General features: G+C 56.8%; 1 protein-coding gene across 1 annotated transcript in view; it reads right to left on the bottom strand.

Annotated features, from left to right (window-relative positions):
* STX1B (syntaxin 1B) overlaps positions 1–12,237 on the bottom strand; it is a 16,539-nt gene extending 4,302 nt beyond the window's left edge. Inside the window, exons 1-7 of the mRNA XM_004691967.2 lie at positions 12,142–12,237; positions 4,046–4,120; positions 3,764–3,863; positions 3,611–3,685; positions 1,175–1,248; positions 719–827; positions 499–572 (exon numbers count right to left, since the gene is read on the bottom strand). Coding sequence (XP_004692024.1) covers positions 499–572; positions 719–827; positions 1,175–1,248; positions 3,611–3,685; positions 3,764–3,863; positions 4,046–4,120; positions 12,142–12,171 — 537 coding nt within the window. The 5' untranslated portion in view covers positions 12,172–12,237. The remainder of the gene's footprint in view (positions 1–498; positions 573–718; positions 828–1,174; positions 1,249–3,610; positions 3,686–3,763; positions 3,864–4,045; positions 4,121–12,141) is intronic.
* Between the last annotated feature and the right edge of the window lie 6 nt (positions 12,238–12,243).

Below are 12,243 nucleotides of genomic sequence, written 5' to 3'. Positions count from 1 at the left end.
CGGGGGGCGGGGGAGCCCATCCACGCACGCACACGGTGGGGGCAGGGCAGCGCTCGAAACTTCCTAGCAGGAACAACGATTAAAACAAAAGTCTTCAAAAAGCAGGCAAATTAGTCACTGGGTGAAATAACCTGTGGAGAGTGGCTGGGAGTCTGAAACCTGTGGTGGGTTCAATCCTGAGGACTCCGCCCTCACCTCTGTGGGGGGCTGGGGGTAGGGGCGGGTTTCTCAACGGAATCAAGGCGCAGAGAATTAAATGACTTTGTAGGTAAGTGTAAACTTGTGAGGTGCTTAAAACAGTGCCTGAGGGTACACTATTGTTTGCCATTTTTATGGGGGTGCCTTCCTGCTCTGCCCTCGTGGAATTCCCCAAGTTCCAGGTCCAGGTTTCCTGTTCTTGTTTTTCTAGGGTGAACTCTGGACCTGGCGTTCACCTTAAACTTGGGAAGAGACAAGTGCTTTCTCCAAAAACAAACCCCGCCTCCACCCGAGGCTCACATCATCCGTGAAGATGGCCAACTTCCCGCTCTCCAGCATGTCTTCCAGCTCTTCGTTGGTCGTGGTCCTCCCGGCTGTAGAGAGAAAGACCTCCCTGCAGGGACTGGCCAGCCTAGGACTCTGAGGTGGGGTGCGCGCCCCCCCAGCCCGCCCTCCCCTCCCCCCCCCGCCCGAGAGGAAGGAGGGCGGCCCGTCTGGGTGGGGCGGGAAGCACACGCACTGATCTCCAGCTGCCGCTGGATCCGGTCCTTGCAGCGGTCCCGGTACTTGGACTGGGTCGCGTTATACTCGGTCATTACTTCCACGAACTTCCGCGAGAGAGTGGAGTGCTGGGTGGGGGTGCAGACACGTCAGGCGCCGGGAGCGGAGAGCGAGCGGGTGAGGAGGCAGTGGAGGGGTGGGGGGGCGAGGTGGCTGGCGAGGGGGACACCCTTCGCCGGGCACAGTCCTACCTGCCCCCACCCCGGGCCCCAAGCCCACACCAGTTGGGGCACCAGGGGTGACCCAGTTCCGCTCCCCCACTAAGAGCCCGCCCAAAGCGCCTCCCCGCCCCGGGGGGGGGGCCCGCGCCCGTCTGGCCCGCCCTCCCCCACCAGCGCCTCCAGGCCGCCCCTCCGGTCCCCGTGCGCTCCCGCTCCCGCCCGGCCACCACCTCCTACCTGCCACCACCTCCTACCTGCGTCTTGCGGATGCGCAGGTCCGCGGAGGAACGGTTCAGCCCCTCCTCCTGTTCAATGCTTTGCTCTATAGCTGCGGGAGAGAGGACGCGGTGAGGGGAGACCCGGGTGTGGGGGGGAGCCGCCATGTGTGAAGGGTGTCCACTCTGCGGCAGGCCGCAGGCCCGTGGGGAGGTAACTCCCGAGAATAGTGAGTAATGTTCAGAACCCAGAGGCAGTGGGGAGACCTCGCGAATAACGGGTCAGACCTTTGGGGGCGTCTAGAAGGCAAGTGGAGGGAAGGCTGAGGGCTAGTCATTCGTCTGTGGAAGAGGGACTGTTCGGGTGAAAGGAATGAGAGAGGTTTGCAAACTCCTGACCAGCTGTGTCTCCTGCTAGGGCCCAGGGGGACTGTGGGCCCCATCTTCTGGAGGAGGGTGGCCTACATACCAGGAACAGGGAGTTCCCCGGGTTCAGAAAAAGGGCGGGAACCCTCAGGGGTTTTTGGGGGGGAGGCAGGCACTTCCAGGTGGGTCTGGGTCTGGCGGCTGCCCTTTCCAGACAAGACTCCAGGTTGGGTGGCTGGGTGCTCTGGCAGAGAAAACAGCTCTCCAGCCCAGCAACTTGGTCCTTATCCGAAGAATTCTCACTTCTAAAGTGTTCTGGAGAAGCATTCAGATTAACTGGGGTCCCTGCTTCTGGATCGCCCACTCCTGAGACTTATCCCCCAGGTTTTCTGAAGGAGACTGAGTAAGACCTGCTGTCCTGGAGAAATGCAGGCCCTCTTAGACCTGCAAGTGCCAGGCCATTCCTGAAAGCCTCCTGTCTCAGTTTCACTGGCAGTAGGGGGGCCGGATAGCACCCCAACACTCCTACCAAGGAGGCAGGCGCAGCGACCTGCTTCTCTGAGCAGCAGTGGGGAAAACAGCACTGGAATGCGCATGGGGGAGGGGTGAGTGTAGAAATCTCTGGCCCAGGGTGAGCCGCTCTGGACCAAGCCCTGGAGGGAGGGGTCCTTTACTCATTACTTTTTCCAATACTGGGAATGCAGGACTATCAGGCCATGCTTTGACTAGAAACTTAAGTGCAAATGGCTTAACCCACTCACTCAGGTTACATTCAGAACCTGAGTTTGCACCACCAGATGGCCAGAGAAAGAGAATCCTCTAACGGGAGTCTAGAAGGTCAGCTTCTCTGCCACTGCCATCCTTCCTGGCTTCTTTCGCGGTATATTCCCGACTCTTGAAACCAGGGAGCCTTTCTCACAGAGTGTTAAGGTCAGTGCTTTCCGGGCCCTACGAACAGAAGCCCAGGGATTTTTAATGACTTCCATGGAACCCTGCTTCAGAGAGGGAAGTTCAGGGGCTGTTGCTGGGAGTGAAGGGACTGCCACGCAGGCAGGGCCCTGGGCCTCCCGACTGCTGTTTAGCCAGACCAGCCTGACTTTTCTGTTTTACATATTGATGCTCTTTGTAAGATTTCATTTGGGAAAAAAAATTTTGTTACTCCCCTCTCCTAACCCCAAAAGTCAGCTTTGAAATTGCTTCTGATTTTCTCCCTATACTGATGAAGAAGCTGTGTGTGTGTGTGTGGGGGGGTGCTATCCAGAATCAGTTGATGGTGGAAGCTGGACACCCCTACTTGGATGTGCTCCCCATTCAGGTCACTTCCCATGCAACCCCCTGTCCTGAGTGCAAAGGGCTTGTTTTTAACAGGTCAGCGCTGGAGGCCCATTGGTTTCCCACTGCGGTCAGGAGGACATGAAGTTCTTATCTTCACGTCCCTGACCAAGGTCAGTGCCCTCAGGGCTGGGCAGCGCTCCCTGTCCCCAAAGCCCAGCAAACTTGTCTGGACAGGGTGGGTGCTCAGCCAGTGTTTCTGACGCTGGATTACCAGGAGCATATAAATTAGCATCACAGGAACACTGCTACTCCCCTGGCACCAGAAGACAAGGAGGTTCCCAACCCACAATGCTTTGGGGGAAGGTGGTTATTACCAGCACCCAAGTCCTTAAATTAGAGTGAATACATGAGCAGTTGGCAAGTCCCTCTTGAAAGCTTGCCAGCCCCTGATGTCAGCCACACAGCCCAATCTGTCCTGAGCCAAGGATACCAATTCAGAAGCGTTGGCTGAGCCCACCTACTGGGTGCTTAGAACCATGCCCAGCACCTGCTCTGGAAAAACGAGGCCTTAGTGAAAGTAAAGCCACTTGCAAGACTTTTTCTGGTGACCCTTCATCCTGATGGAACCAGCAGAGCTCAATCTGGACAGAGACCTTTCTCTCCCTCGCTTCCCTGTCATGTCTCTTTCTCCAAAGAATCTGGAACATGGAAGAAAGTCTGGGGAATTTGTGCTTTCTCATTATTTTAGGAATCTGGTCTTCTAGAAAGGCCAGCCGGTTAGCTGAATGGAGGCAAACTTCTTTTTCTCGTAACTGGGGAGACGGCATTCCTTACCTTTCAACTTGGAACGAACTTTGTTGGCCGTTTTCTTGATATCTGCAGTGAGGTCCTCCAGTTCCTGTTTGGTCTCTGAGGGGAGGGCAGAGGCAGGTGAGGAGACAGGTGAGGCATCTGGGTGCCCCCCCCCCAGCGGCCTCCGGCACTCACTCTCATCTGGGTTGGGCGCGGCCAGGATGGCACTGTGCTGTTTCTTCACTTGCTCCACGTCCTCAGACAGCTTCTCAATGCAGCCCCGGATCTCTTCCACCTGGGCCACAAACCAGTCAGACTCAGCCAAGTCACTGGGCCAGGCAGGAGGATCCAGGGGGCTCAGCCAGGGCTCAGGGAAATGGGCCAGACCCAGAGAGACTGGCAAAGCGCCAAGAGTGGAGAAGAGAGCAGGGCAGGGCGGGCAGGCTCCAGCCCTGGGGGCTCCGGGAGCTCAGTTACCTGCTCAAAGAACTCATCCATGAAGTGGTCCCGATCCACATGCACCACCTCTTCTTCATCATCGCTGTCTTTGGCCTAGGAGGCAGGAAAGGCCGAGTCCATGAGCAGTCTCTACCCCGGGCCAGATGCTCCCTGCTCTAGGCTCGGAGCAGGGGTCTGCAGAGTGGCAGATTCAGGGAGGGAGCCAGCCCCTCCCCCCCATCAGGACAAACGGGCCATCTTGTGGAACAAGGTCTCAGAGGCCCAAGGATGCCGTGCAGGGAGTGAGCAAAGGGCAGCCTTTCAGCGGAGGGCCTGGAAGTGCAGTCACCCAGGAGACAGCTGGTGGCCAGAACAGTTGCCCCTAACCAGCCAGTGGGGAAGTGTTTCAATACTGGAGTGACCAGTTAAATATCAGACTTGTGATAACTGGCTGGACTCCGAGAAGGGGTCTGACACAAGAGCCTGACCCTCCCGCCCACCCACAGCCGCTTCTGCCCAGGCCTCACTTTACTCTCCTTGTCTTCCCCTCCAGCCTTCACTCCCCTGGCCATGTCCCCTGTGCAAGGTCACTTCACAGCCAGTGCAGGTGCCAAGTTCTGCAAGCGCACATCAGGCCCAGGGAGGGCTGGAGGAGACAGAGGCAGCGCTCCGGCCTTCCTCACGCAGCCTCGTCCTCCTCCTGCCCACTCACACCCCCTCCTCAGCTCTGCCCCTCTCTCCGCGGTGTCTTCACTTGCTTTCATCCAGCCTCTTCCAACTTCACACCCACCTACTCTCACTTGCTTGGATTTCCCAGTTGCAACCTGCAGCTGCTCAGCCCTCCACCCCCAGGGCTCAGAGACACAAAGGGATTTGCCCACCCACACCGCCACCGCCACCGCCAGACAGACCAGTGACACCGCCAGAAGGGCTGACACACAAGGGACACAGAAATAGGCCCACTGGACACCCACGCGGAGACACGCTGACGAGCTGACGTTCACCCGCACCCAGAGCCCCAGCAAGGCTGCACACTGACATGTTGTGAACACAAAGACATCACCTGCATCCCCGCTGCATCCAGGAGGGCCCCCTGGGCCTGCTTGCCCAGCCTCAGGCCTGCACACGCCTTCAGAGCTGGGAAAAGTGGGGGAGTAGGGGGGTCCCCAGAGCTACACACTCCTGCCTCAAGACTCTTCTCTGCCTGGGACAAAAGTCTGAGGGCAAAATCCGGGCCCATCAGGCTTAATTACAGCTGGAGCTCTAATCAGCCCCAGTGGACATTTAAACAGAGTTCACCCTGATTTCCAGAAAGAACCCAGCCAAAACTCAGATGGAATCTAACTATCAGGCTAAATGAAACCGAGTCAGGATGCAAACAGTGTCTCTCTGGGGTGGAGCCAGGTGGGATCCACAGAGGTGCTCACACAGAACCTCGAGAGGGTCCCAGGGATCCCAGACAGAACCTGGAGGAACCAGACAGGCTCAGACGGAACCAGCCTCAGAGCAGACAGATTCCAGACAGCTCAGATCAAACCCAGACAGAGCCAGATGGGACTTAGATGCAGTCTCCACAGCCAAGTGCACTTGGAAGCCAGAGCCCCCGCACCCCAGGGGCCTCAAGCCCCTTCCACTGGGCACCCCTGATACCACCCCAGCTTCCTTCTGCCCACGTGGAACACCCACCAGGGAGTCCTCCCAGATTCTGGGCTCCACCCTCCCCACCACATCAGACAATATGTCAATACTTCAAACCCCAATCATTAGGAAAAGGAGCTCTCCCCCACAGCTGCCCTGGGAGCAAGGTGGCACCTGAGGACTCCGAACTTTTGGTTTCTCCACCTGCCCCAGGCTCACCTGGGTACACCTAGACCCTGACAGGCTCTGGGGAGGCGGCTGGTCTCTGTGGATCTGGAGCTTCCCATGATGCTCTCCATCTTCTCTGTCCCCAAAAGCCAGCTGCCCCAAGAGCCTCTCCCTCAGCCAAAGCCATCCCTGTGTTCCTTCTCTGCCTCCAACACTCAGCCCTCAGCCGGTCACCACAGGTCAAGATGCCTTTTGTTGGCCCAGGGGCCTAGAGCCTGCCCTGCTCTGTCATTTTCCTTTCACTAAAGTCTGATTTCTATCTACCTCCCCTGCCATTCCGAGAGCTGATTTCCATGGATTCTACTCTGGGGCACTTGCCCTTGAGAGGGAAATAAAGTCAAAAGGTCAGGGCCTGAGGATGACTTATTTGGTATAATAATCGCAGATATCCCACAGTCCACCGGTTACGACACCTGTGCAACTATAACCCTGCTTGGTCCTCACCCCCCTAGCCCAGAGAGAAGGCTTAGACAGATAGCATCATCCCCACATTACAGATCAAAGAAGGAAAGGGAAAACGACTTGCCCAAGGGCACCCAGGCTGAAAGAGGCCAGGAATCCTAAGCAGTGAAGCCACAGCCCCTTCTAAGAGAGACTCAGCCACCTTCTCCCAGCAACACCTCCACCAGCTGTGTGTCTCTCTCAGGTCAGCTCCTACTGAGCCCCAACTGCGGTGAGAACCTGTGCTCTCAAAGCCTAGCAAAATATGATCATTTAATGGCACCTTCTGCATAGGTATTCTAATCTAATTATCCCATGTAATCTCCACGGAATCCCTGGAAGGCAAAGATTCATCTAGCATGTTACAATGTGCTGGGGCCATTTCATGCACTCTTTGCATTTGGTCCTTACACTAGCCCCAAAGCAGATAATGTTATAGCCGCGCCCCCCCGATCCGGAGGGCCCCACCGTCAGTGGAGAATCTGACGCAAAAAACAGCTAAAGAATTTGCCCAAGGTCGCAGTTACAAGTCTCAGTCTCTGCATCTGAACAGCAATAATGTCACACCCCAAACAGTGGTCAGGGGGCGGTGATGAGCCTGAGCAGGAGAAATGCCTGATGCTATCAGAGAGAGAAAAAGTGCTTGGGTGGGGGGTCAGCTGTTGCCCCTGTCTCTCCTGTGTTAGGGATGAGAAAACAGACTCAGAGAGGTTGCCTGACCTGCCTAAGGCTACACAGCAAAAATGGCTGGGAATGGGACAGAACTGGCGCTACAGCCCAGGCTCTTCTCCCTCCATCCTGCTGACAGATGGTGTCCCTCTCTTCCTACCTGGCCCCCGAATGCCTGCTCTGCTGTATCCTCAGTGCTACTGGCCTCCTGTGGTCAGAACAGGAAGACCAATGAGATGGGCCAGCCTGCAGCAAGAGTCTAGACAGGAAGCCAGGTATTCCAGCCTGCCCTTGACTTGCTGTGTGACCCTCAGCAAATCTAAACACCTCTCTGGGCACCAGTTCATCTGTGAAATGGGTGGGCTGGTGCCTGGGCTCACCAGGGCCCATCCTACATTGAGGAGTGTGTGTTTAATATTAACATCAATTTCTGGAAAGAGTTAGATCATCCAGAAGGAAGCAGGCGGTAGGCAAATGAGATCACAAAAGGTGTTGATCCAAGGGGCGCAGTCCTCTCAGCTGACCCATGAGCAATTCAAGCCTCAGTTGCCAAATGAAGACAGTAAGAGCAGCCCACAGGCACAATCACCAGGTGCCACAGGGGTTCGCCTTTCTCACTGGCCCTCCAACCACCTGGGCACACAGACCAGGTCACCCCCCTTCGTGGTCTCTTTCTGTGGTTTCAGTTATCTGTGCTCCAAAAACATACGGACAATAAGGTATTTTGAGAGAGACATCACATTCCTATAACTTTTATTACAGCACCTTGGTATAATTATTCTCTTTTATTACTAGTTATTGTCGTCCACCTCTTACTGTGCCTAATTTAGAAACGAAGCATCACAGGTATGTCTGTGTCGGCAAGCATGGAGTCTACAGGGCTGCATTGTCGCGGGGTCTGGGAGCACCGTCCCTGCGGGGAGCAGGGACCACTGAGCGCTTCTTATTCCCATCTCACAGATGCGACATGAGACACAGGGAGGTGAAGTCACTGGCCCAAGATCGTGGCACCTAGTGGGTGCAGATGGGTCCCCTGGATTGCACCCAGGCACTCTGCTCCTTCCTGCTCACCACCATTTTGAGCACTTGCGAGGACTGAACAAGAGTACAGAGGTCCTGGGCGCCTTCTGGAACCACCTTGAGAACAGGGGGAGCAGACCCATGCCTCTAGCTTCAGGGTGCCTTCTTTAGGACCCTCCGCCCCCAAGTCCAGGCTCCCACAGCAGAGACGCCAGGGCCTCGGGTATGCGCCGGAGAGACCACCTGGGCTGGGAGATGGCCGGAGGGGAGGGACGAAGGAGCCAGCGCGGCAGTGACCAGAGACAGCTGGTGAGCCGGTGACTAAAACAGAGGCGGAAGGCGACTGGGATCGGGTGATAAAGATATCAGAGTGTGTGTGTGGTAAACACACACGTGCCCTGCACACAGCCCGCACTGGCTTGCCGTGTTCCGCAGGGATGCGAGCACATGTGATCTCGAGGCGGCAGCTCGCTCTGCTGCACCCCGCGCTTCTGTCCATCTGTCTCTGACCCGGTCCCTCCTCCCTCCCAGCGCACCTCCACCACCGGCCTGCTGCCCACTGAGTCATTCCCTCATCTAACAGGTATGGTTCGTTCCAAGCGCTGCTGTGAGGACAGGTATGGTTCTTCTGGGCGCTGCTGTGAGGACAGCGGTGAACCGGACAGGAGGAAGGGCCTGCCTCCATGGAGCTGACAGTCGGGGAAGGGGGCGGGGGGCCAGACGACGCTCAGGGAAAGACGAAAGTTCTGATTGTGCTCACTAGCGGGGAGAGAGGACAGGAGATGGGACAGCGAGGAACCCCTATCAGGGGAGGCTTCTCCTGAGGGTCGGCGAGGGCCTCTGGGGCGGGGTGACATTTCAGCTGTGTCCTGAAGGAGTCAACTGTGCCACCATCTGGGGCTAGAGAAAGCAAGGCAGGGGGACAGTGGTCCAGGCAGAAGGAACAGCTGCAAACAGACCGCCTGCCATTCAGGCAAGAGGCAACAGGGTAAAGGCCCTTGGGCGGGGACCTCAGTGGGTCTGAATGGCAGGAACAAGCCCAGCAGCTGGGGTCGCCCAGGGTCCTCTGGGTCCCTTCTCGAGCTCTCTCACACCAGGCCCCTCTTTCCCTCAGTAGCGTCAGGCCTGTATTTCTGAAGCTCCTACTGGGCCTGTCCCCCAGGACCCAGGACTCAGGCTTGCCTTCAGGCTGCTTGGCTTGCCTCATGGCAGCCCCATCCCCACAGCCTCCCCTTCCTCCATGTCCCCGTCTCCCCAGCCCCCTGCTTCCCACTCCCACAGCCACCTCCTAGGCCCCAGCCCACAGTATCTCCTTTGCCTCCTTCCTCCTACAACCTCCCTCTCCAACCCACCTGCTCCCCTTCCTCTCCTCTTGAGTCCCACCCCTGGCCCCTTCCTTGGGCCTTGAGACAACCCAGCTGATGAGCTTCCACCGCAGTGTCCACTCCAGCCCAGTACCTCCCAGTCCCCAAACAAAGGTGCCTGGTCACCTGGAGTGAGAAAGTGGGGTTCAACCTCAACTCTGCCATTAATAGCGATGTGACCTTGGGGGAGTCTGGTTACCTCTCTGACTCTTGGTTTATTCCAAAATGAAGTAGTCACATCCTACCCATCTCTGGGGGTGAAGTGAGGCTCAAGAGAGATAAACAAGAGTAAGAAACAGGTGCGGAGCCCCTGCCAGGCCCAATTTCACTGCAGTTGCCTAACTGCAATCCTCAGACAGCCCCGAGAAGCAGGTTCTAGCATCACTCCAGTCCTACAGGAAGAAATCACAAAGCAGGGATGATGGGCAGCTGACCCAAGGCCTAGAGGAAGAAAAGCTGGGACCTGACTCCAGACCGCCTGACTCCCAGATCTGTGCCCTCGACCCCATGTGGTAAACAGACCTCAGAGCCCTGGGGAGCCCCTAGGTGTTGTCAGATAGACAACCAGGCCCCTGGACTGACATCCCTCCCATCATGGCCCCTGCTTCACTGCCTGCCTCTCAGAAGCCCTTTTCCCCAGCCTCCCACACCCCACCTGGTCCCTCCAGCCTCTGCTCCAACTCTGGGCGAGACCCTGTGCTCCGCGCTCCCTGCATCTGGCAGCTCCTTTCCTCCCAACCCGCCCCCTCCCAAAATCTTCAGTTTCCCTGAGCTATGACTAACACTCAAGCCATCAGCCTGTGCTCAGCCCCCTTCACCCCTCCATGCCACCTCCTGTCTCCCCCACCAGGCTGCCCAAAGCAGCTCCAGCAGGCAGGGGCTCTGACCCACTCAGATGAGAGGCCTCCCATGCCCTGCCCCCACCCCCATGCCACCACTCCACCACCACCTCACCCCAACCCACTGCCATTTCTCTGGGTTTTGGAGTCATGGAATGGTCTGGCATCAGGAGACCCGGCTTCTAGTCTGGGTCTTACTCGCTAGCTGTGTGGCCGACATATGTAACCACTCTGGGCCTAAGTTTCCTCAATTATTCCTCAGTCAGTCTCTCAGTCTACCTACCAAACCGAGAGGTCACTAAGGGTCTAATGAAGCTATGGGTGGCAACATGCTTTTAAAATCAGCTCATGAGAGGAGGAGTGTTTTGAGCACAATGCTGGTGCTTGCCTATCTCTAAGTAGTAAGTAACTTTGGTCAAGGGCCCCCTTCGGCCTCAATTTCCTTATCCATAAAATGGGGTAATACTGGTCACAACCTCATCATCAGGTTGCAGTGAGTTACCATGTATAAAAAACACTTAGAATAGTGTCTGGCACTGTTGGTTATTTTTATTATTGTCATGCCTGAGTGTATATTCAGTAAAACTTTAATACTGAAATAAACCTTCAAAATTCCCTCCCTCAACCATGAATTCCTCCTTCTTTCCTATTTGCCAAACCATATCTCCCCGAGACAATTGTCACTCATCACCTTCCCCTTCCCTCCACCCCAAATGCAGGGGATTCTTTCCCTCCAGCATTGAGACTCCTGTTTCAAAGGCAAAAAGAAACAAAGACACACAGGAACAGGGGAGGTGGGAGGCCCAGGTTGCAGGCAGGTCTTTCCACTCACTTCCCTGGTGACCTTGGGTAAGTTCCTGTCTGTCTCTGAACCTCAGTTTCCTCATCTATCAAATGGGGTAATGACCCCAACTAACAACCAACAGGCTCTGGTGAAGACCCAGCCTATCAGTAGTGACTGGGGCTGGCGCTTCATTAACATGACACTTCCGGCCAGGAGCACTCAGGCAGTCTGCTGGCCACCTTGGGCCTGGGGTCATTCCTCCCAGTGCCCTAGCCTCCTCCCTGCTCCAGGAACCGCCTCCTCAGTCCCACTCCATAGCCTTTGCAAACAGCCTGCCCTGGAGACACAGGTGCCGCCCTCCTCCCCAGTCACCCACCACAACTAACCGGGCAGACTCCTGGAACTGGGCCTCTCGGCCTGCAGATCAGGGACATGTCAGCCCACCCCACAGTCCAGGATGCCCCAGATCCCCCCAGCAGAGAACAGTCCTGGTCACACCACACACACAATTCCACGGACCCCAGTATGTGAAACCTCCTAGCCCAGCCTCCTTTGCCCCCATCTCCCACCTCGGGGTCACCCCACCTCAGGCCCCAAACCTCTGCTGGCTGTCTCGGGAGGCCACCCTTTCCTCCTGGCCTCTGAGCGGTGCCCCCTCCCCGTGGGGAGCAACACACGTACACACAGTCTCTCTCCATTCACTGCCAGGTGTGAAGATCTCAGTCCCAACCTGTGTCCTTCCCCACCGCATCCCCAAATCTGGGTCCTGCTAGACTCAGCCTGGCCCAGTAACCGCCCCCATCCTGCTATTTCAGCAAATCTGCCCAGGGAAGGACAGTACCCTCCAGTTCTCTCTTGACATTCCTTCTCTCCCATGCCCAGATCAGACCCCAGGGCCCTTCAGAGAATGTTGGGTGTCCAAGGCCCCAAGACCTCTCCTGCCACCTTGTGTCTTAATGGCCTCCAACCCCTTCCAGTCACTGTCCCCAAAGGTTTACTGAGACATGAGGTGCCTCCAGGTTTCAGTGTGCCCCTGCCACCAACCTCCAGTCTCATCATTTGCCCCGAAGTCCCACACCTCCCCCACTCCACCCCCACGCGCTCCCCAAATATTGGGGTCCCGCCCCCCCATCCCCCCATCCCCAAGCTCACACTCCGCAGCTCCTGAGTCCGATCCTTCATCCTGCGACGGCTCCTCCTCCTCCTCGTCCTCCTCCCGCTTCTGCTGCTCCCTGCCTCCTGCCTGGGTGCTGG

The sequence above is a fragment of the Condylura cristata genome, unplaced genomic scaffold, assembly GCF_000260355.1.
Source record: "Condylura cristata isolate star-nosed mole 26May11 unplaced genomic scaffold, ConCri1.0 scaffold00032, whole genome shotgun sequence".
Taxonomy (NCBI): Eukaryota; Metazoa; Chordata; class Mammalia; order Eulipotyphla; family Talpidae; genus Condylura; species Condylura cristata.
Note: the sequence above shows the minus strand (reverse complement) of the source record. Positions and strands in the feature narration are given on the sequence as shown.